General features: G+C 36.3%; 1 protein-coding gene across 19 annotated transcripts in view; it reads left to right on the top strand.

Annotated features, from left to right (window-relative positions):
* ADGRL2 (adhesion G protein-coupled receptor L2) overlaps positions 1 to 25,931 on the top strand; it is an 894,229-nt gene that overhangs the window by 849,347 nt on the left and 18,951 nt on the right. For all 19 annotated transcript variants that reach the window (XM_056815432.1, XM_056815435.1, XM_056815438.1 and 16 more), the window contains 7 exons: positions 2,048 to 2,231; positions 5,789 to 5,911; positions 6,151 to 6,356; positions 7,504 to 7,677; positions 8,860 to 9,069; positions 10,028 to 10,248; positions 11,620 to 11,686. In XM_056815432.1, the coding sequence (XP_056671410.1) occupies positions 2,048 to 2,231; positions 5,789 to 5,911; positions 6,151 to 6,356; positions 7,504 to 7,677; positions 8,860 to 9,069; positions 10,028 to 10,248; positions 11,620 to 11,686 (1,185 nt within the window). The remainder of the gene's footprint in view (positions 1 to 2,047; positions 2,232 to 5,788; positions 5,912 to 6,150; positions 6,357 to 7,503; positions 7,678 to 8,859; positions 9,070 to 10,027; positions 10,249 to 11,619; positions 11,687 to 25,931) is intronic.

Raw genomic sequence — 25,931 nt, 5'->3', positions numbered from 1 at the left:
TACTCCATGGCTGTGACTTCATGGTGTTTTTTGGCATGATCGCCTGTAAGAGTGGCAACTAGCCAGATAGAATTTGACTTTGCTGGACCTGAGAGCTTTAAAAGAAAAAAAGTGATGGGAGGGTCTGTTTTTAGGTATTAATGTTCTGAATGTCCCTTTTTAGCCTGGCTAATGGGGGCAAAGAAATAACTGCTGAAGTGGATAAAATTCTGCATACTTTAATTTGCAGTTCACCTTTAAGGTAAAAGTTTAATGTATGAAATGTAATAATTGGTGTGTTGCCCAGGACACATGCCTCCTTGGGAAAAGTAGCCATTTTTCCTTTGGCAGGGAGACAGTCTCAGGAATACGATTATGCTGATCGTTTTGTTTCCACTAGAGACATATATACATGGTCATAAATAAGCTGTCCCTGAAATTAATAATAGCACGTCAAGCACGCACTCTGTGGAATCAGGAGAAATCCAAACTGGACTTTCAGCTCTGGCCAGTGTCCCTTTCATGTCCCACATGAGCTTCTGTGGTTCAGATAAGACGAATTGGACTTCTTAAATGACAAATAATGAAAAGCTGATTTACACTGTGCAGACGAGGCGCTTTCCCACTTTTGTGACCAAGGATTCATTTGTCCCCCCCCCGATTAGAGGCTCCAATCTCTATTTCTTGGTGACTAATGAATCCAGCCTCAGCAGACCGATTTCGGTTCCACTCTAGTTAATGGCTGCAAGTGGGGATCTGTGTGAGCATTTTGACTATTCCGTCTCCCATTAGAGAACAGAGTTGGGGGGAAGGAGGGAAGCCTTTAATGCCACTGCTGAGTATCTTCCACCTGCCACGAAGGTCGTGGCGGCTCACAAAGCAGACAGAAAGAGGATATTAAGATGGATTAAGCTAATTAATCTTTCTCTGGCAGTAGTCTCCAACCAACATTTTCCTATTCATTTCAATGCAGTCTTCCCAACCAATTTTAGGGGGTGGGCTTCTGTTTGCGTGCTCCTATGCTCCTTCTGCCCCATAGCATTTATTCTTTGATCAAACAAATCACATTTGTCCTTAAGGACACACGATGACCAGGTAAATGGGGCAGGGATTCACCAGCGCATGGCGGATTCAATGCACAGTTACATTATGCATCAATGAGAGAGCCTGCCTTCGATTGATTAACTGATTAGTGTGATTGATTGGGTGATTTTATAAAGAGAATTAAAAGATGCCTCTTTGAATTTCTGTTTTTCTTCACTTTATTCATCACCACGTTATGTGTTGCTAAATTAACCTCCACGTCAGGAAGATGTTCAACACGGTCATTTACGTGGACTTTCCTTTGTGTCACACACCTCCTCCTCCTCCTCTCCTTCCTTAAATGACCACTATAGACTCTGACGATCTTGTTTGTTCGATTGATGAACTGCTTTTGCTCACTGACCCACTCTGCAGGAATTGTAGTTAGTGGTCTCACGTATTTGGGATCAGCAAAGTGTAGTAAGGTGGGAGAAAGATGCTGTCTACAGATCATTTACACACTCTGAAACCACTTCGTCTCATTAGTCTTAGCTAATAAACAGACGTGCCAATAAACATGCTTTCTGGGCCACAGTTTGGGAAAGGTGTTATTTTCAGAAAATGTTATATTATCTGTTCTTTCCCACTGTTGGCACTCGGCTATTCCTTAGGCCTCAAGTATCTTCAGACCAGAAAATACAATCCTTGACACTATATAAGATTAAAGCCTCAGGCAAAGTCATTGGGACAAGGTCTTAACATTTTCCTGCACTTATTGACCCTGGTTTTGTGTACTATAGAAAGAGAAATAAATCAGAAACTTAGCTTTACATTTCACTACCAACGTGACATGCTAGTAACCTTTTTAAATAGTCCTGTTTTGAAGTAGTTAGGTCTATTTTATGTTAACCAGGTGTTCTGGTATCTTTAAATCAGAGTAAATCATCTTGACAGCTGAATATTAGAATTGTCACAAGACAGCGCTAGAAAATCTCCTCAGTGCCAGAAGCAGTCAGGCCTAATGATAGTTTTCTAATGGATGCAGGCAATTGTTGACACAGTGGACAACCTGCTGAGACCTGAAGCTCTGGAATCATGGAAAGACATGAATTCTTCAGAACAGGCACATGCTGCAACGATGCTACTTGATACACTGGAAGAAGGGGCCTTTGTCCTGGCTGACAATCTCTTAGAAGCGACACGGGTCTCAATGCCCACAGAAAATATTGGTGAGTGTCCCTTTAGACACGGGTAGCTTTTGCTTGGGAGATGGACCTGAGTGGAAGGACTATGCTTTTGTTACTTCCTAGCTGCAAATGTTTTTTTTTTAGCAAATTTCTTTTCTTTTCCTTTCCTCTCCTATTCTCTCCTCTCTTTCCTCATCCTTTCCTTCTTTCCTTCATCTCTTCTTCTTTCCCTTCCTGCCTTTCTTTCTCCCTCCCTTCTTTCTTTCATTTTTTCCTCCCTCTCTTTTCCTTTCTTCCATCCTTCCCTCCTTTCCTTTCTTCCCAAAAGAAATAAAAGAAGTAATAGATAAGTTAAAGACAAAGAATATTTGGTTTTTGTCTTTATTTCCCCATGGCACCTAATAGCAATTTGATAAAGGATACTTTAATTAAATTAAATCAAGCCATCGCCAACTTAATAAAATGGCAAAAGAGAGAATACGTGTTTTAATTTTTTTTTCCTGCAATTGAAAAATCATGAGCAGAACACATGGATAAAAAGAGCTGCTGAAATGCTGGGCTTTGAATTTGCCAAAGTTCCCAAAATTCTTCCTGTGGAGCTGTGGAAGATGCTTTTCCATTTTATATCATCTGTTCCTAATGAATTTAAATTACGTTTTTGGAATGTGTTCTGCCAGCTAAATATTTTAGGCACATAGTACACGGACCACATGTTTACATTAAGCACAACTGCCTTCAGGTGAAAATGTGTTTAGTGAACTACATCTCCCATAATGCAGAATGTCCATGCTCCATAGATTGCAAAATAGCTGCACATAGTTTGGAGCATAATTCAGAACTTAAATGTCTCCACCGAGAGGAAAATTCTCACTGATGAAAATGAATGGGGAGAGTTGCCCCCAAACCTCATTTAATAGAGTCTTTATTAATCCAGAATTTGTGATAACTCAGCTGAGTTTACCTAGTTGATGATAACCACAGAATCTTACCAAGAAAGTTTGTCAGGCAGATAAATGATGGAATGCTGCAGGTAATGTTGGAAAACTCAAGAGTTAGAGCATTTGAGAGGTGAAAGGGACATCCCTTGTTCATGAGAGTCTAAGGGATATCAGCCAGACCTCAGAACAGTGAGAGATAATTTATTTGTGGTCCTAGAAAATCAGAGGTCTATGCTTGTTAAAATTGTACGTAAAATGAGAATAAATAAGCTCTGAGTAAAGTCATGTCAGCAGTCAGTTCTTCAGTGGCTACTATATGCCAGAAATTGTGGGGATACAAAGAAATTCCCAAAACAAACACAATATACACACACAGAGTCTCTGTTCACAGGGAGTTTTGAGTTACTAAAATGGTCAAGACAGCATATAAACAACTGCACACAAAGAAGATGTATATATAGTATAAATTAGAGAAAATTTCAGAAGGCACTTTAAGGAGGACTGGGAAAGTCTCCTTCTGGAAGGTGGGACTTTAGCTGAGAGGTAAAGGCAGAGATGAGGAGTGGGAGGGAGAGAGGGCAGAGCCAATGAAAACCCTCAGCATCTGAAGATGGGATACTATTGGATGCTGGGTCTGGTGTCCCTGGATCAGAGAAGACAAGGCAGGTGATGGGGTGGGGAGAGTTTATGAATCCATGTGCCTGCATCCTTAGGCATCTATTTTGAGCTGATGGAAAAAGTTTTTCTGTCCTTTTGTGTTCTTCATCAGGTGAGATTGTTGGACAGGTGAGAACAGTTCTGAGAAAGAAGCACTCTCCCCTCATGGCTGCTACTTGACTTGTGCTGATCTTCTTTGGGTCAGAACCATTCATATGAAGTGTTTCCTCCCAACCCAGACATCCACCAAAAAGGAGAGGGGAACCCTAATTTTCCTCTGTAACGAAATTGAGACAATTGAGTTCATACTCCTTTGTACAGAATTCACAGTCGGGTTGAGGGAACTTAAGGGAAACTCTACAGATTACATATTCCAGGATATGCCACTAATAATGCACTCAGAATGGATAAAGCCATCTTTATCCTACTCTCTGCAGTACAAAGAAGGAAATCTCTTTGCCTAGAGACAAGCAAATGAATATAAATTTTAAATTGTATATAGAGCAGTATGAAAGTATTAACGCTAGTAGAATTTGAGTGAGAGACTAGGGTATAGGCATACAAGGTGGGGAGAGGAAGAAATTGTGCATCCTATTCCCTTGCTCTGGCAAGAATGTCTTTTTACTTAAGGGGACATAGAGGGAGTTCTTTCCACTTTTTTACCTTCTCTGTCATTTTTATTATCTATGGTCAGTAGAGTAAAATGTATATCTGTTTATCTGTTCCCATTTTTGTGTCCTGTGCAAAAAAACTATCTTCTGGGCATTTCCCCATCATATGAATGGAATGCCCCCCTCCCTTATCAGGGAGGGGGCTTCTATTTGGGGCTAATGTCTTTACAAACTCATATGTACATAGTCCACTTTACACATTTGTAAAAATGGAAAAACCATTATTAAGATGGGTTTAACATATTTAGTATCATGCTTTGCCTCGTTCCACTAAGTAAAGATCAATCGTTTCTATTGTTACTACTTTTATCATTGTTGTGAGTACAATAGTATTATTCTTGGAATAGATATTGTTAATATGACTGCAAGCTAGGCTAACAGAATAAAATTTTGCATTTAGTAATAAGATTTCTGTAGTATAGCATTAAAATTATATATTTATATTAAGGGAGATTATGATGATTATTATATTTTTCTTAAACAAAAATACTTTATAATCGGCTCTCTTGGTCATGTAAATGACCTAAGGATTTTCCATGTTTAAACTTCCCATTCATGTACATATGTTCTTTTGGTTGGTCAATGGAAGTATGTGTGTTTCTTCTTAAGATTAAAAGTCACAATGAAAGTGCAATTGAAACTTGTCACTCTCAGGATTAAGAATTTGGTTTAAGTGTAGCAATAAATGCTAGGCTTAGCCTAATGCAAAGAAACCTGTTGATAAAATATATTGTGGTGATGTGAGTGATTTTAGAAATAAAGAAATAAAATTTATATATAGAACAAATGCATCTATTTGGTCTTTGAGAAGTATTTTTGAACTGACAGTGAAGCAGAGTTTAAAAATAAAGTTTTGAGATCTTTCCATCCCTATTCATTTTAGTCATTTAAATGTTAACTTTACCACATGTCAAATCTGTTATAGTGAGAATTCCTTTCCTTTATGGGCTGGCCAGGAGAGCTACCAGGGTTCTGTCCAGGGCTCAAATTCTACAATTCTTTGAGAATTTTGTAATCCATTAATCACTAGTAGGCAAAATTTGGATAAATAGATACTATCAAAAAGTACAAAAATAAATGACAAAAAATTAATTGGCATTTAGGCACCATTCTGGGAGCCATTGTGTTTAGACTCTTCTCAAGGTTGAAGCATTCTATCAGAGGTGAATTTTTGAAAAATTGTGTTTTTTTGTTTCTCTCTATATGTGTGTGTGTGTTTTTTTTTTTGCATGTAGATGCATTTCTCAGAAATATTTCACCTATCTCTTATTTGACTCTTAAAAAAATGTGCTTAATGCATTTTCTCCTTCCCTCTTTGTTTTAATTGCACTAGTTTTGGAAGTTGCCGTGGTCAGTACCGAGGGCCAAGTACAAGACTTGAAATTTCCTCAAGGCAACAAAGTATCCAATTCAATCCAGCTTTCTGCAAATACTGTCAAACAGAATAGCAGGAATGGTAAGACGAAACCTGAAATGCTAGGACTTTATAAATATTCTCCATATTTAGATCACACATTCTTGACCTCTTTCTACCAAATCCTCTGATTAATAATTGTTGACTCTTGCTGCATTTTTTAAAGCTAGACTTTTAAAATGATGCTTTAGATTAGACTCCGGTCTAAGTCCAAAATCCGTCTCTTCCCGAACTGCTGCAAACCCGCTTCCTGTAAAGTAAGATTGTTTTCCCCTTTACAGGGCTTGCAAAGTTGGTTTTCATCATTTACAAGAGTTTGGGACAGTTCCTCAGTACGGAAAATGCAACCATAAAACTAGGGAGTGACTTTGTTGGCCGTAATAGTACCATCGCGGTGAATTCCCACGTCATTTCAGCCTCGCTCAATAAGGAGTCCAGCCGTGTCTACCTGACTGACCCCGTGCTTTTTACCCTGGAACACATTGATGTGAGTTACTCTAATGAATTAATGGGAAGGTCATAAAACCAGCAAGAGAAAGGAGCAATGTTGGAGGTGGGGGGAAGATGAGGAGGAACACCTTTCCATTTGAATTTTAAATGTTGGACTAGGTCAGAGACACAAGTTTATTTAAGTCTATGAACATAAAATTAAATGAGCCTGGTTCAGTGATTATTAGAACTTAAGTGTATTCTTAATGAAAGCTAATTCAGTAATCAACATGAAAATGTAAATGACTCTAATTTGTTTCAGATTGAAAATTAACTCTTACCTTAACAGCAGGATAGCAGAATATCAACTCTTATGGCTCTGCCTGTTTAGTGTGGCAAGTTTAAATGTCAGTGAAAGCATTTAACCCCTGTTTTTTAATTCCAGGCTCTGTTTGGGAAAATGTTTACGAAGCACTGTGAATTAAAAGGTGAAGCAGGGCGAGGAAATGTGGTTTCTCTGCTGTGTCTTGAGTTTACTGCAAATCTCCATCCTAGCTATTAAGTTGATAGTTAATTGACTGCACTATGTTAGAAGATTATCTGCAGTCTGTTTAGACTTCCTTGTTATAAGCCGAGAGAATCAGTTCCTTCACACAGCCAAGTGGATCGACTGAATTGGTGCAGGGAAATAAATGTGTGAGGTTACTCCTCATTTTTTTTTTCTTGTAGCTATTTCAGCGGATTTGCCTGCAGAGGAGCCTTAAGAAGTTGGCTGTGTGATTCAAATTGCTGCTTACATGTCACATTGAGCTGACCAAAAAAAGAGTGAAAAAAGGGAAATGGATTTTAAAACACTTGGTTCCTAGAGAGATTCCTTAGAATATAGTCATAGCTCTAATTTTGTCAGAAAGGGAAAAATGACTCTAATGTGCCATCAGTATGTAAAATCATAAGATGGAAATTGTAATTGTCTAAAATGGGTCTTTGGTAATTTAGAGTACACTTTACAGTGTTTCGGACTATAAAGTCCCTTTTAAGCTAGATGCCTGCCTTGTACAACATAGTCCACAATTTTGCTGATGAAAAACTTTATAGTCCGAAACATGCAAAGTTTAATCTAAATTACCTTTTACACATATTAAACAATTGCTATAGCCATCTTAGAGTGTAAAATCCTAATTTTATCTTGTCATTTTATTTCCCAGCCTGACAATTATTTCAATGCAAACTGCTCCTTCTGGAACTACTCTGAAAGAACGATGATGGGATATTGGTCTACCCAGGGCTGCAAGCTGGTTGACACTAATAAAACTCACACAACGTGCGCATGCAGCCACCTAACCAATTTTGCTATTCTCATGGCCCACAGGGAAATTGCAGTAAGTATTTGCACTTCTAATGAATATTGGGAAAGTCTCCTGAGATTTCACCCAGCTTGGGAAATGAATCCATTCTTTGGGTGCTGATAGTGGCTGAAAACAAAACAAACGAGTGTCAACTCCTAAAAGTCCCTGTAGTGCCCTTCTTGTGCCATGCATTTTCTTGCACTTTCTCGGAGGCATCTGCCTTTATGTTTCCTTCTGTTCTAGCCTCAGCTTTCTTTGCCGCCCCCCTCCCAATCCCCAGTGAATTCTTTCCTAAAATTACATTCTTTTTCTCAAATTACACCATGGTGGGAACCAAGTTGCCCCATATACCCCTCTGTTTGCTAACACTTTGCCATTCTGTAATTACATGCATAGTATACGGTAATAGGTGCTGAAAGAATCAAGAGTGATTTTTTTAATGTGTTTTAACATTCTTCCTTCTGCCTAAGTGGGAACAGACCACAGGAATTCAGGCATTTCTAGGGAGGCTTGGAGGGCATTTTCTGGACCTTTTGTGGGTGCTAAGCAGCCAGGGTGGACAGGTAATGAATGATATAAGAGATAATCTATAAAATACAAAATAATGACACAAAGGAAAAAGAATCGCTTTAAAACTGCCTATTTCAGGGTTTGAAAAATTGGAAGGATACCAGTCTTTTGTCCTAGTCAGTATCCTTCGTAGTCTTTTCATGCCTAACAATTTCCAGAAGTGTGTATTGTCATGATAGACCTTCTCTGTTTTATCCAATGAACTTCCAACAATATTTTAATATTAGAAAATATGTAAGATAAGAGGAAAATGTTATTATATGTTCAAAAATTCTTTTGTGGTATTTAGCCCTATTCTTATATACATGTGCAAGTTACTTAAACTGAGCCTGAGTTTCCTTATCTCTAAAATGAGAATAATAATAACACCTCCTTTATAGGGTTCTTGGGAGGATCAAGTGAGGTAAACTCTTTGCAGACTATAAAGTTGTTACATCATACATACATAAATTGTTACATCGATATTAGTTATTATAATAATTATAATTATGATTTCAGTTAAGCTGAGGTCCAGAAGATAACTTTCTGAGCCAGAAGGCTTTCTGTTTGGATACAGATGAAATGAGAAATTGTCTCACTCCTCAGGAGAGCAAATTCTTTCACTTGATGGGCAGCCCTTTTAATGCCCTCCTTTCTCTCTTACAGTACAAAGATGGAGTTCATGAGTTACTTCTCACTGTCATCACCTGGGTGGGAATCGTCATTTCCCTCGTTTGCCTCGCCATCTGCATCTTCACTTTCTGCTTCTTCCGCGGTCTACAGAGCGATCGTAACACGATTCACAAGAACCTCTGCATCAATCTTTTTATCGCTGAATTCATTTTCCTAATAGGCATCGATAAGACTGAATACACGGTGAGCTGTCCTTGTGCCTATTGATTATCATTCTCAGAAAATGGCTTTTTGATTTTGATGTGAATTTCAATATGACACTGACCCAGCTATCAACCCGCACTGTATCACTGATGGGGGAACAATGGGAGGAAAGTTTTATGTAGATCAAGATAGACAAGTTAATGATATTTTTTATGTATGGAAAATATCAGCCCATCCTGCTCCTTTCTCCCAAACACTGTGCTAGAATATGTGCCTGTTTGACAAAGGATTCCGGTAGGACAGATTTGGTTAGTTCTGAAACAAAAAGAGATCTTCTTGCACAAGCTCTTGGCTTCTTTACATCAAAGGCTCCATTCAGGGATAATTCCTAGATGTTTATCTGTCGCTGTAGAATCTGTGACACAGACTGAATTTTAAAATTTGGTGGTTATCATATTGTGTCTTCACCTGGACAAAGGTGAAACTAAGTTGGCTACACATCTGACAGCCGAACTTCGTCATAGAGTAAAAGCTGAGGTATTTGTCATTTAAAGCAGATAGAGAGACTCCTGGCTGCTGCACAGAATTTCAACCAGAAGCTATAAATAATATATCTGGAACCAACTGTTCTATCTAGCCTCATGGACCAAATCTACTACAAGCTTGTTCTTGCAGAATATAAAGGTTTTTCATAGTGTTAACAACACAGCACTGTTTTAATTAAAGGATTACATGCTCATTGAATCTCCTGTTTCATTAAAAAATGTACTACAACTTTGCTATATAATCATAATTAGCACCTTACGAAGTCATGGAAAGTCTGTTTCTATATTAAAATTTCACTTATGGCTTGAATTTTGCAGCATGCTGCGAGCAATGTGTAGAATTGCCTCACTTTAAAACAAAAGAAAAGAAAAGAAAATTGTGAGCTTTCCCAGCTAATCTTATACATTTTTGAAGTGAGGTGCTGCCGTTGACACTTGTCCTTTCTTTGCAGATTGCATGCCCAATATTTGCTGGGCTTTTACACTTTTTCTTCCTGGCTGCCTTTGCCTGGATGTGCCTAGAAGGAGTGCAGCTCTATCTGATGCTTGTAGAAGTGTTTGAGAGTGAATATTCAAGGAAAAAGTACTACTATGTCGCTGGCTACCTTCTTCCTGCCACTGTAGTTGGGGTCTCCGCAGCCATTGACTACAAGAGCTATGGAACAGAGAAGGCGTGAGTAATTGAAAGCGACCTGAGTGTTTTTCAAGTGAATAATTTTTTTAAAGCCTGTTAGCTGTCGGTGAGGGTCCCTGACAGACTAAAATAGCATCTGAAAGCTTTATTGGGAAGAGAATGGCCAAGTCGTACACAGATTACAATCAAACCTTTTGTCATTTTCTGGGTTCAGAGAATTTCTACTGTGGGAGAGGCGGATTCTAAATTATGGTCTTTCTTTTTTAACACAAAAGATTGACCTGAAACAAATTGAAAAAGTAAATAACTTTTTGGTCTAAAATGGATATTAAGTAAAAAAAAAAATCTTTTTAGGTTAAAGTATCTGACAGACTTAACTGCTGAGTTTTAAGCTAATGCTTCATTAGTTCCCTTTGTTCAGCTGCCCCTCTGGCTAACTCTCACACTGAATGATGATAGAAAAACGTTCTATCCCATATGATGTTTTGCTTTGATAATATTTTGTCAGGCAGTTTGAACAGGATTAAAATTAGCCACTGCCTTTTATTTATAAAAATAGAGATATTTATAGAAACTGACAGAAGGTAGACATAGACATGTTTCCAAGGATTTAAGTTGCTAGAGGCATGAATTTGCCTCCCTATTCTGTTTACTTTCTCCTTTGATAAAAATTAGTTGCATTATAGAAAGAGGCTAAGGACTACAAGGGAGCTGCTTGATTTTGCAAATGATGAAAGGCAAACAAAAGCCATTCAGTGGAGAGGCAAGCCGAATTGGGGAGCAGGAACTAAATCTAATCAGTCTCTGCCTTTTTGCCTGGGATACTGTACACATGGAAGGCTGTCCCTTTCTGTCCCCTTCCTTTCCCAATTGAGTCATTTTATTTATGTCATACTGTTTTGCAACAGAACATGACATCTGAGTATTTTGTGTCTGTTCTGTTCCATGGGGATAAGCACTTTACTTCACATAGATAAAGATAAAAGGCAAATTTTGAAGATTACACAGAGAAGTTGAGAAATATTGAATGGGTTTTTGATGTTGAAGTTCACGGCTCCTTTGGTAAAGCCTGAAATCTTAAAGTGGACAGAAGGCTTTCTTTTGTGTTTCCTGTTGTTCTGCTTTCCCCAAGAAGGGGGAAATTCTTCTCACATTATCATACAGGAAGGGAATCAGCCTTAACAGAAGCCTAGTGAGTATTTAAACTACTCCTCACTCAATAAAATGCTTTGTTAGGCAGGAAACAAAGGCTCTGGTTTTTTTTTTTTTCTGTTCTTCTTTGCTTACTCTGTATTTACATACAAAGTTATGTCTAGAAACAGTGCGGAGTTTCAGAATAACATTTTCTTGTTTGAAATATTGGAGGAGCCACAGAAATCCTGTGTAACTCATGTTCTCTCTTTCTCTCAGTTGCTGGCTTCATGTAGATAACTCTTTTATCTGGAGCTTCATTGGGCCTGTTACCTTTATTATTATGGTAAGGATACTTTTCTCTGCCAGTTTCCCCAACCCTCTCCCTCTTCTTCCTTTTTGTCCTGGTGCTTTCTACACAAATGTGCTTCACATTGATTCATTAATTCATTAACAGACATAGTTAAAACATTTTTTCAGTTTTGTACATCTGTGGTTAAATAATTTTAAAATAGGTTTTGATATAATTTTAAAAACAAATATACCCTGTCAATTCATCATGTTCAAATAATTGCTAAAACTACTATTGTGTTTGAAAAATATTATTCTTGAAGACATATATTTTTTTCAATTCCACCTTGGTATGAAAGCATAAAAAATACTCTAATCCTAGATTTGAATTCATGTGTATATATATACACACATGCATTATATGTGTGTATATGTGCTCATTTTTGCCATCTGTGTCAATATGGTACCAACGGAAATTAATTTTGTTAGTGGAATCGAGAACAAATCAAAGTGTACACATGAATTAGTCTTTTGACCAAGTAGAACAATTTTAGAAATGCTTCTTCCCTGTCCCTCCTTATTTTATCTTAAGAAAATGCCCACAGATCTCTTGACCTCTTAAACTATCACTGCTACAAATGCTAGTATTGTCACCAGGGGAGAAGACTGTTAGAGGAAAAAGGGCAAATAGAGAATTTATATTTCCCATTTGTGTTGGAGCTTTTAAATTCAGGTAATGAATATCTTTTTTGTCGATATCTTTTCCAGTACATAAGGAGATTAAGGCAAAAGTGTTATGGCCACAGTAAAATGTTTATTAGACAAAATAATATACATATTACATACAGAATAATTTCTAAATTCATTAATAAAAAAAGTTACTTTCCACATTTTTAAAGGGGTGATGAGAAAGGATAATATCTTGGAAAAAATCAGAGCTTTCAAGTACTTTTACAGGTACTATATGTGGAATCAATCCTTTAAAAACTGTATATTTTTATATTCCTTTTCTAACTTTGACTGATAAGGAAGTTTTTTCGATCTTCCTTCTTTTATCCCATCCATATTCAGAAATAGAGACAAAATTGGCAGAGGCATAGAACTAAAGTATCTCAATTTTTATATTTGAATTTTAGATTTCAACTAAATGTTTGGCATTGTGTAGATATAGTCTATACTTGGTATTATAAAAAGAAATGAAAATTATTTAAAATATTTTCAATTTATGGATAGACATATATTGGAAATTGTGTGTGATGTAAAAACAAAATGAATTAATACAATTTGTGATTTCAGTTATAGGGAGCATTGACTACATGGTCTTTAAAGTCTTAAATACTATGATCCCTGTTTTTAAGAGGACAAGACAGTCTCAGAGAGGTTAAATTATCTGCCTAGTCAAAAAGTTAGTTAAATGTCGTGGCAGAACCCTTTTGATAAAATACTAGAAGTTAACTTTACCAGATATAAAACTAAGTGAATATCAAATTCTCTTACAAAGTTAAAAATGTCACCTATATTATATCTCAAAGATTCATTTCTCTGGGCAAAGTTTTAAACACATTTTTTCTTGAATAATATAACACCATTAAAGTTAGGTCTTTTTTCTGAAATTAATTTGACATAATTTTTTTTAATTCCCTAGAGTGGGAGTCAATAACTTTATGCATGCCCTTGGGAAGTTAGTTCATTTCTCTTCCCTTCTATTTTCTCACCTGTAAAATAAGAGGAAATTGAACTACATCACTTAGAAAATTCTGTGATTCCATAATTCAACAATAAGATGAAAATAATCTCAGGCAAAAAATAAAATAATTTGAAGTCATGGATGTTTTAATTAATCTATATTAATATGGAGAAATGGAACAAATAAAATAACATCAAAAACGGATTCTACGTAATAGGCACATATCCTTACAAAATTACAGAATTGAAAGGCTGAAAGGTACCTCACCATTTAAATAAAGTCTGAACCAGAAAAAGAATCCACTCCACAACATAGAAGTGTAGCCATTAATATATATAATATGTATATTATATATGTGGGAACAGCATAAGAATATGTGTGTATATAATATATATATGTTTTAAAACTAATGAATTCCATACCATAACATGATTTTAACTATTGCATATATGTGTGTGTGAATATGTACTTTTTAAATAATTATATTTTTGTTTTACATGAAGAAAAAAATTCTTAGCACATTAGACTTTATTTAACTGTAGAAATATAATAGCATTTAAGGAAAACTTGTGAAAATACCTGGGATTTTCAAAGTTTTCTAATCAACGGTCAGAGGTGTCAAGTATATCTCTGGCCAATGAACAATACTCCCCAATGAAGCCAGAACCAGATTAAAATGTAACGGGGAAATATGTAACAAAATAAATTAAAATACCATAGCATGTAGATAATATTGATACGTGGTTTTCCAAGTAAAATTGCTCTTGCAGAGATCCTTACATATGACTTAGAGATGCTTTTCTATTTATGTTTGGGAGTACTGATTTACATGCATATGATTACATGCATAGAAAGACATAAAAAGTGAACTCTCAGGATAACTCAGGAAAACCAAAAGACCTTTTTTTTTTGCCTTTTGACAAAAGTAGTATGTATCATGATGCCATGACATCCATAAAACTTCTCCTTTGTGATATTTTTAACATACCCTTGAGCAAATAGTCATAGAAGTCCTATTCATTCCATTCCCTCTAAGCAATAACAATAACAAAACAACAACCAAAACTATTAAATATGTGATCCCAGTGAAACCTGGAGTGCTAGGCACTTCATTTCTAAGCCTCCGTTTCCTTATCTGTAAAAGTCAGGATTGATATAAATGATGTCTGAGATTCCTTCTAACTCTGGATGGATGATCCCTAAATAATTCTGTCCCCCAAAATTGAAAGAACAAAATGTCTTTTTACAAAAAAATGAAGGTAATGAACATCATGTAGTTTAGATAGATAGATAGAGAGATAGATAGAGAGATAGATAGATAGATATAGATATAGTATTCACATGTATATAGTCATATATTTTATATACTATGCATTAAATATATACATGTATATACATAGACTTACAAATTAACATGCTATATATTAAATATAAACATATATTTATATATTCTATATATATTCAATATATACATATTTATATATAACATACTATATATTATACATATATTTATATATTAATTGCAACATACTATATAGTATACATTGTTTATATATTTTAGCATGCTATAAACAAAATATATACATATATTTATATATGTTTACATGCTATATATTAAATATATATTTATATATTTTAACATACTATATATTAAATATATACATGTATTTAAACATACTGTATAGATTAAATATATACCTATATTTATATATTTTAACAAACTATATATTAAATATATAACTATATATTTAAACATACTATATGTTAAACATATACATATATATATTTAACATAATATGTATTTTGTGTTGCAGTTTGTGTGTGTGTATGTCTGTGATAATGAATCATTGCTTTTAGAATACTGAAAAACATTTACTTTGGATGGGACAGCCTTGAGCATGGCTAAGGGTATTTATGTTCACACCTAACCTAGTCAGAGTAAGAAGAGAGGTGAAGGACATTTAATCATGGTACCCATGTTCAATTAGAGTCCACTGTTATTTATTGGCTGTGCCATTATTATCCCCTAGCAAATCATTTCAACTGAGATGCGAAAGACGTCTGGGAGCAGTATTCCCAACTTCCAAAATAAAATAAAATAAAATAACAGCAGGTAGCAATCACAGTGTAGTTCCTGAGAGTAATTCTTCTCCTGCAATTGGTTTGCCCTCTAATCGTCCCATAACAGAACACCGAGAGATGTGGAGTACCGTAAGTGGTATCTTGGGTACGAGTGGAGAGGGACCCCTGTTTGTAAGGTTAGCCTCTAAGCCTGTCCCCTAGCCCTTGCTTGTTTGTGTGCCGCGACAGTGTTGGGTGCGATGCTTCTCTCACTCCCAGAACCTAGGATAATAGACTATTCAAAAATACCAAAGAAACGTCTTTGACTTTGCTCTTCTCCGAGCTGAATCCATTCTTCTTAGTCATGTTAAAATCAGTGGACGCTTTTAGATCACAAGGATTTCTGTGAAGGAATGGAAAGCTCTGAAGAAGACAAACCTTCCGGCTTTTGCATTTCTATAGTACGCTGTGCCTATGGGCACCCGGGGTTATTATATCTATGAGAAAAGAGCATGTAAGTAATGAGCGATGGAAAACCATTAGTATGCCTGAAATGGTTTAATGAAAGCTTGGATCATGACACGTCAGGAGCTGTTCTTATCATTTGGACAGCTCCATCTGCATCTTTAATAATTAATTCAGTTCAGTAAGAGTTCAGCTTGCACACTCATTTAGAAGTCTTCTTCAGAGAAGCCCTCTCTGGCTGCCAGTCCCAGGGAGAAATCGGCTTCTGCATGGCTACCAGCAAAGATCCGCAGATCCAAGCACAGTGTGAGAGCTGCCTTTGCCAGGGAGTGGAAGCTCGAGGGAGGACAAAAAGGGTCAGAGCATGTGCGGTTCAGCGAGGTTACTTCAGAGGGGTGTTTCTGTTCTTCTGTCTTATCATATCCATGTCAGCACTACAGGCTGGCCACGGTGAATTTTAAGCTGCTAAGCTCAGGCGTACGTGATTCAATTGAGCAGGTTGATGGCTAGAAAACAAACAGGCTCTCCTATAATCTCTGGTCAGAGGAGCCCCTGGTCTTTTGACTCCTTTGTAGCCCTCTGTGCATGCACGCTTACAGCGGGGAAAGAGGAGGACAGTTAGCCAGTCAGGCGGTAGGGGAGTTTGGTCCTGATGGGGAGTTCTAATAAATGATGCTGGCAGAGGTTATTTCAACAATAATTTATGAAATTACAGGATTTCCTGAGGTTGCCGAGAGGTTCTTTTCATTAAAATAAGGGGAAAATATTTTTCTCCTGACTTTCTCTCACTTATTCCCATGGAGGTCTATTCAAATCTATATATTCAGTCTATTTTAAAAATGTTTGCATATTGATATTTTATATCTATAATATACAAAGATTTATTTAAATGTTTATTTTATCTAATGTATTTAAAAATTTAATTGCATACACACAAACATATATATATATATAACATATATATTATATATATATATAATATATAGAACTCCATGGGAATAAGTGAGAGAAAGTCAGAAGAAAAAATATTTTCTCCCCCTTATTTTAATGAAATATGTGAACAGTTGAAGTTTAGCGATGATTGCCGTCAAGATTAATTTGTTAATCTCTAAAGTTACCCAAACAAGTAGCTAAAAAAAGTAAAATACCATGATAGGTGGATCACTGGCTAAAGAACAAGGTCCTGCCAGCATCTGGGTGGGAGGGGAAGAGGGATGAAAATGAGTAAACCTGAACATCACCTGAAATGAATAGGACAAATTACTTAAGACAAAAAGGGTAATAATTAACTGAGTGGGGAAGAGGTATGGAAATGGAAAGAGCCATGGAAATGCATACTAATAATTTACCTGAACATTTTATTTTCCTCAGAACATATAGATGTCCTTAGACTGAAAATGTACATATGTTTTATGAGTTTTCATGTGTGTATGTCTTAATGAAATGATGACTTTTAGGAAACAAGTGATTACGAGTTATAAATGACATCAGAAAACATTGACTTGAGTAATGTTTTATTCGGTTTGGTAAGGAAGAAGGAGAATTTTTCCGTTAAGATAGATTTGTTTTGAACCTTCCATTCTACTTTTCTTATCTGCAACCCTCAGTAATATGAATGAAGAATTAAACCAAGTCACACATGAGAATCAGCTAGAGAGGCTTTGGAGTTAAAAAGACTTGGATTCTATTCCTTGATGCATACACTGTCATTCTGTCATTGTTATTACCTTGTCCAAGTGGCTTAAACTCTTCATCTTAGACAGCTATAAAGCTCTTTATATATATATATATATATATATATATATATATATATATATATATATATATATATTTAGAGAGAAGGGGGGAAGGGGGAGAGAGAGAGAGAGAGAGAGAGAGAGAGAGAGAGAGAGAGAGAGAGAAACAGCACCAGCCATTCCCTCCCATCTGTAACCCCTAAATAAGTAGGGGAGAGCAGCATAATACTTCATGACAAAATGCAATTTTGATATCCACCATTATCTATACAAGTTATCCTTTCTAATCTATAAACACAAAACAAAAAATTTGGACTGTACTAGGAAGTGCTTTTAGTTGTTACTTGAGGTTTGTTCAGATTAGCTCTTCTATCCTTTAATGAAAATTGTACATTTGATATGTTCTCCTACTCCCTTACTCCTTCCCTAATTTCCTCCCTTTTACTTTGAGGGAACAATCCATTTTTAGCTCTCTTGTGTCATTCCAGGATAGGAGGGAATTGGAGCAAGATTGAGAAATCAAACCTTGGATAATTTGTGATAGGAATCTTTTGACGACTTGAACTTTATTCTAAAAACAACAATATAATATTAATCGCCTCTTGTTAATGTTGATTCTGATTCATCTTACAAATACTGTCAGTTCTTTTTTGCAGTTCTGCTCTCCCTAACTTATTTTGGCATATTTGATTTTTATTAACTATAGTCATTTGTATTTTTGGAAGTCAGGCTGAAAAAAAAATCTAGAGGACAGTCATCAAAATAGAGGGGAGAAAGGAAAATCTGATGGCAAAAAGCTCTTAAATTTTTTGGACTCTGAGCCCCTTTAGTAAAACATATATACTTTCTGAAGTTACTGTTTTTAAATTAACTGACAGTTGAAGTGAATGCTAAATTTCAGTTAGATGTTAAAAAAATAAAGATAAAATGTTTTCCCTATCCAAGTGTATAGACCTCCCTGAAATTGATCCATGGAGCCTTTGTACATCATGGACTCTGGGTTAAAAGTTCCTGATAGAGTGGAAAGAGAGACAATAATGGTTGTGGGTTTTGTTTGTTTCTTTTAAAACTCTTAAATATTGGAGCATGGGAAATAGAACAAACATGAAGTACAAAACCAATTATTTTTTTTTCTAACAGGATTTTCTTAACATTTTTGAAGTACTAGAAACATAAACATAAAACAAGAAAAAATAAAATTATGGGGATTATCAGTAAGCAAAAGTAAAGAGTGGAATAAAAAAAATGGTTAACACAAACTAGAGTTATTCACCTCTCATTTTGCTACTGTGACTTTTCCCAGGAGAATAGTCTATGGGCTGAAAAGAACAGACCTAAAGTGACTTATAGGGATTTGTTACCTAAAAATCTCTAGGAGTAAGAGGGCACCTAGCTACACTTGAAGAGTTTAGGTCTTCCCATTCAGGCAATCTTCACCAGTGGGAACTGAAAGAACTTGTTAAGGTGACTGCTGAGGCACTGGCAGTGATGGAAAGATAATTCATACCCTTTTGATAATAGCATCCACAAGTTTTGGGAGATAGGAAAGCTATTGCAATTCTCAAGAAGGACAAATGCTGCCTCAGTTTTCAAGCAAAAAGAGAGGGAAGTCTGAAATCTTGAGATCAGAACTTAAATTCCTGGCAAATTTCTCTAGTGTACACATTAAGAAAAGAAAGTGATCACAAAGAACTTTTCGTGACTATCAAGAACAGATTATGCCAGACTGATTATGAACAATGAACTTTCAGGTTTATAAAGCACCTTTACTTGTACTCTTCCCTTTCACACTTAGAGGATCCTTGGGAAATAGAAGTTATTATTATCCCTATTATCCATATGAGAAAGCTGGGCATGAAAGGTTAAGTGATTTGCCCCGTTTTGCACAATTTGTATCAGAAATAAGATTTGAACTCAGGTCTCCCCAATTAGTAGTCCAGTTACATGCCCCCTTTTTTGGGTCAGTGTACTAGACTGGTAGATACTATTCATGTAGTTTACCTGCATTTTAGTAAAGCACTTTCCAAACTTTCATATTATAATTCATTGGCCATATTAAAAAAAAGTCATTAATGATTCATGACAATTTGTAAGATTTCCAGTTGAATGACCCTAGAATCTGTGCTTGGCTCTGAGATGCTTAACATTTTTACCATTGACATGATTAAGACAAATGATGGAAAAACATGATTATCAAATCTGCAAGTAAAACCAACATATGAAATGACAGGATCTAGAAAGAAATCAGTAGCCTGGATTTTTATACGGAATTTAATATGATGGAATTTTCAAAAGATACACGTACAATCTTGAGATAGTATGACATAGAGAGCCTGCCTTGGAGATGAAAAGATCCCCAGTCAGTCCTGTCTCGGATACATATTGGCTGTGTGGTCTTGGACAAGTCACTGACCCTCTTCTTAGCCCTGACCTCTCTCATTTGCAAAGTAGATGCAGATGTGGATTGCATTTGTTCTTTGGAAGGTCCTTATACATGTCTTTATTACAAGTTCCATATTATAAGTCTCCTGTGTCTGTGATCTGAAATTGAGGTTAAAGAATCACTTCACCAGAGCAAAAGGGAGGCAGAACAGCTAGAAATCAGTTTGTTTGAAGGAAGATCTTGGCTGTCTTATGGTATCAAGAGCTTAATATGGGTCAGGAATATATGATGGCAGCCAAAATAACCAATACTATTTTGGACTGAATTCAGAAAAGAATTGGTTCCAGGACTACTAGCAAGGCAGTACTCTATAGTATTCTGCTGTGCTCAAACAAATTTTGGAACATTATACTCAGTCTTGCAGTGGAACGGGACGTGGAGTCAGAGGCAGTGGGTTCAAATTCAGCTGTGCCACTGTCACAGAGTGACTTTGGGCAAGTTGCTTACTTGCTTGAGCCTTAGTTCCCTGAACTGCAAAATGACAGGTTTAGCCTCTCTGACTCAAGAGGTCCATTTCACCTTTAAATCTCTTATTTTTCTGTGATTACAAGAAGGTTGGTTAAGAGCCTTGAGATTCTGGTAGATGAGGATTTGTCTGAGGAACTAAGGAGGATTAAATGGGGAAAGATCTAGCAAAGACATGATTGCTGTTTTGTAGATCTCTTCTGTGGAAAAGGAATTAGATTTGCTCTACTTTGACCCACAGAACAGAACTAGGACCAGTGACTTGAAATCAGAAAGAGACACGTTTAGGTTTGATGAAAAGAAAAAAAATAATATTCTAACATCTCTGCCCCAAAGTGGATAAGGATGCCTCTGTGTTTTATTTATTCCATGTGTGTGTGTGTGTGTGTGTGTGTGTGTGTGTGTGTGTGGTTTATTTTTCTAAAAAGACAACCAAGCCCATTTATTTTGTTACATTTATGTACAGAAAATTCTTGCCATAAGTCCTAAACTGGGCAATTCCCTCCAGGATCAGATACAGACTCCTTGAGAATCTGACTCCAACCTCCTTTTGGGATCTATTTCGATGACCTCAATGTTTCTGTCATTGACTTCCTTCCTCTCCTACCTCTGTACTGTTGCCCAGGCTGTTTGCTGTGTGTGGAATGTATAACCTTAGATCTCTATATCTTAGAAGGCTTTCTAACCCTCCTTAAAGCTCAGCCCAGCTGCTGTCATCATGCTATTTGACTGGCCTTTCTAGATCCTCCTACTTGTTCTGAATGCCCTTTCACTTCATCACCTATCTTGTAATCCCAGGAAGTATGGAAACCCCCTTGAGCACAGGGTGATAGTTCAGTTTTGCTATAACCTCAATACCAACACATTTCTTGACATTTAATAGGTAAAATAGAACTGACTTGAACCACTCAGAAATTTCAGCTTCCTAATTCCACAGAAAATAGTAGATTTTTGTTTTTTTATTCTCTCTTTAATATAGAGATGAATATCCTACCATCACTGCCTATAGCAACACAATAACAAATATGTCCCCCCTACTCATTTTTTCTTATAATCATTACAAGGCTAAAATTTTTCTTGATGATGTCTTTGTATTTTTTCTTTTGCTTTTTGTAGGGATGTTCAGAGGGAGGTAGCTAGCAAGGGAGTGGGGATAAATATATATATATATATATATATATATATATATATATATAAAGAGAGAGAGAGAGAGAGAGAGAGAGAGAGAGAGAGAGAGAGAGAGAGAGAGAGAGAGAGAGAGAGAGAAAGAGAGATAGAGGGGTTGATTTTAGTTCAGATGGAGAAAGTCTTTGCATATTTAATCTAGTTAAAGTTTATTCATTTCTAGAATTTTAAACCAGATATTTTATAGTAATGTAGAGAAGTCATATCATTTTTGTCATAATTACTTTATCTTTCCATTGTGTTTTTCCTTGATTAAAAATATCTACTTTTTTCTTCCAATAAATTTTTGTTGACATCTTTTTTTACATCACTTATATTTCTCAGTGCATTTCTTAATATTGCTATCCTTATAAGACATTAAAAAAGAAGAGATAACAGTTCAGCAACATTAAACATTTATTAAGCAACTACCAGTCAGTCAGTAGACATTAAGCATCTACAGTTTGCCCTGTGATATGCTAAGCAAATACAGAAAAGGAAAATATATTCCCTGTGGTTGTGAAGCTCAAGGCTCATCTTAAGACCCACCTTCTGCATGAATCCTTTCCTAAACTCTCCTTAATGCTGATTCCTTCCTTCTGTTGATTATGTTTTTAGCATGTTGTCTCCTCCATCAGAATGTGAGCTCCTTGAGAAAAGAGATGGTCTTTTGCCTTTCTTTGTATCACAAGCATTTAGCATAGAATTTGGCACATAGTGCTTAATAAAATAGGTTCTTACAAATATTTCTTGACCAACTGACTAAAGATTCATCAGGATTTTAATGAAAAAATTATTTTCACTTTAATTGACCTTCAAAGATATCCAGTTTGTCATTCAGATCTCCACTTTTAAAAATTCTGCATATTTTGCCCATTTCTTTTTTCTTTATATATCAAATTGTCTCATTTTTTGCATCTTTTCAAATTATAGGTATATTCTTTTTCACTCTAAGTTTTTCTTGTTCTGTGAAGACAAGAATGATGCACAATACCCTACCTGATTGTGCTTTACAAAATGGCAGTATTATTGCCAAATGTTATACTCACTGCACCTTCAAGAACCATAAAATCATGGAATTAGACTTATAGTCAGCTTTAGTAATAATCATTTAGTCACATCCATCTTTATGTAGTAGGTGATAAGAATTGAAACCTTTTTTTCCCTTCAACCAAACTTTATTTTAAATCACATATTCTTCATTCCATCTCCTTAAATGATTGAATTTTGTCTTTCCAGGGATGTAACTTGTTTCTGGGTTATAAAAAATGGACTGGAGAGTATTTTACCATTGGGATCACCAAATTACCATATGGTTTCAACAAATGAGCCATTCCAATTTAAGCTCTTAGAAGGCAGGGTCCTTCCTCCCTCCCTCCCTCCCTCCCTCCCTTCCTGCCTCCCTCCCTTCCTCCCTTCCTCCCTTCCTCCCTTCCTCCCTTCCACCCTTCCTCCCTTCTTTCCTTCCTTCCTTCCTTCCTTCCTTCCTTCCTTCCTTCCTTCCTTCCTTCCTTCCTTCCTTCCTTCCTTCCTTCCTTCCTTCCTTCCTTCCTTCCTTCCTTCCTTCCTTCCTTCCTTCCTTCCTTCCTTCCTTCCTTCCTTCCTTCCTTCCTTCCTTCCTTCCTTCCTTCCTTCCTTCCTTCCTTCCTTCCTTCCTTCCTTCTTTCTCCTTTATCATTGATCTTAAAGTCAATACTTAGTATCAGTTCCAAAATAGAGTAGCAGTGAGAGCTAGGCAATTGGGGTTAAGTGACTTGTTAATGGTCACACAGCTAGGAAGTGTTTGAGGGCAGATCTGAACATAGAATCTCTTGTTTCCAGGCCTGGCTCTCTATCCATGGAGCCACCTAGCTTCCTTTTTTTCTTTTGTCTGCTAACACCTAGCACAGTACCCTTTATATAGTAAGTGTATAATAAATGCTAATTGGATATGATTGAATTCCTTTAGATCATTAAATGGCAAGAAAACATTTCCACTCATCCAGAAGGAATGCAAGTTATAATATTCCAGTCTATACAATACAGCAGGCAATAGTTGAGGTATCTGAAAAGAAGGAGAATGGAGGAAATGATTCAGAGTTGTATTTCAGGAAGCTTAGCTTCCTGAGCATATCATATGTGGAATGCTGGGGGATCCTGGCAGTTGGCAGACACAGATGAAATGACCTTTTCTAAGATAGCATCTATTTCTTTAGGTCAGAAGATATAAAACATAGCAATTCTTCCTGAAAAACCAAAGGAGTTTGATCTATAGTTACATACATAAATTTTACTTTTCTTCTGTCTTATTCTATGGCATCTACACTTTTTGACTCCTGCCCATTCTTTAAATGAAATCTTTTCTATGAGGTTTTACTTCATTTTTCCTTAAAGACTGGATTATCTTCCTTACATTTCACCCCATTGACTATTCAGAAGTCATAGTGATAATGATAAGAACTTATCTTTAAATAGTGCTTTAAATTGGCAAAGTGCGTTTTACCTATGTGGAAATGGACTGGGCATGAGTTCATTGATAGGGGAACTGCCAAGTGAGGAAATTCTCCCTGCCAGTACAGATTGGGACTTTCTCTGAAATTTGAAGTCATAAAGTGTTACCTAGAACATTAAGAGGTCAAAACAGATTGTGTTGAGATATACAATATTGTTAAAGGTGGGATTTGAACCCAAGACTTCCTGGCCTAGAGGACTGTTCCCTCTCCAATTCAGAGTGCAACTTCTAGCTTTAATATTTTTGTTTTTAGTTCTCACAAATTTTCTGGGAGTTAGATGGTATTATGATTCTCATTTTACTCATCAGGAAACTGAGTTTGAGAAATGATAAATGCCTTCTCAAGATAACACCCCTAATAAGTTTCTGAATGAGGATTTGAATTCTGGTCTTTCTAACCTCAAATCCACTGTCCATCCTTCCAGTTTAAAATATTACCAGACTAATTCTTCTTTCTATACAGCTCTAGACCTGGTCTTTGTCTACCCCAAATCCTTACTTCTTTAGCTCCCTTTAAGCAGGCATCCCTGGATATTCTGCCCTTGTCTCTCTTTACCCTCTCCTAACAGTTTTATTCATTTATTCATGACTTTAGCAATCTTCTCTATACAACTGACTTCCTAACCTGGTCATTGGAAGGAGAACACCTTGTAATCCTTTAAATATGATAGCTATTTAAGTGAACCCCCAAGCTCTGTCCTCAACAGTGTTTTAAACTGTCTGCAGAGCATCTCCTCTTTGGGTACCCCATAAGCACCTCATTTTAGCAAGTCTATAGGTTAGCTTTTTACCTTTTCCCATAAACCTATCTATTCCTTCTCCTAATTTTTCTATTCCTACAATTGGTGTTATTATTTAACTAGTCCTCCTAAGCATAAAAACCGTGATGTTATCTCTGACTGTACTATTCTTCTCAGATCTGATTAAGATGAGTATTGACCAAGATCAGCCTGGACAGAAGAACCACTGAGATCCCTTCCAACTTTCAAATTCTATACAATTTTTTGATATCACTCTTTTTTTTTTCTTTTCCCAATGCCTCCTACCAGTATGGATGTTCCTTGTCTGTTCCAATTTAATAGCCTTCTAAGAAAGCATGTCACCATCCCTTTCTTCTTCCCCCTCCAAAACAGTTTCTATAGTTTTGCCAGACTCATTTTTCCCAGGTAGAATTAGAGTTAGGCATGTCATGCCATGCCTTTAATTCTCTGTCAACTCTAAATTGCCTGTTAAGTAAAATTATCTTCCCTTTAATGGACTTTCAAAGCCCTTAACAATATAGCAACACCTTATCTTCATAGCCTCTCATAGTACTTATTCCTTTCCAGCTAGGTGATGCAGTGGCTTAAATGTTGGACCTGGAATTAGGAAAACTTGGGTTCTAATCCTTCTTCAGACCCTGAACCCTCTCTGATCCTCAGTTTCCTCATCTTTAAAATAGGAAGATTAAGAGCACCAACTTCACAGGGTTGTTGTGAGGATCTAATGAAATAATGCCTATCTAAAACACTCCAGAAACCCAAGAGAACTATACAAATGCTAGCTATTAAAATTTACATGCCTCCTTGTCTTTGTTCCTTCTCTTCTCCTTTCTTTAAAGCAACACCTTCTTTTTTCCCATTTTGAATTTTTACCTGCCCTTTAGAACCTGATTCAAATGTTACCTCTCTAGAAAGCCATGCCTGATCCTGTTTTTTGATAAAGATCTTTCCATATTATCACCATTGTAATAAAAGTGTTTAATGTTTTCTAGAACTTTTAACATTTGCAAAACCCCTTGCATATGTT

Source organism: Monodelphis domestica, chromosome 2 (genome assembly GCF_027887165.1).
Source record: "Monodelphis domestica isolate mMonDom1 chromosome 2, mMonDom1.pri, whole genome shotgun sequence".
Lineage (NCBI taxonomy): Eukaryota > Metazoa > Chordata > Mammalia > Didelphimorphia > Didelphidae > Monodelphis > Monodelphis domestica.
The sequence above is the reverse complement of the archived record's forward strand: the minus strand, read 5'-3'. Positions and strand labels throughout refer to the sequence as shown.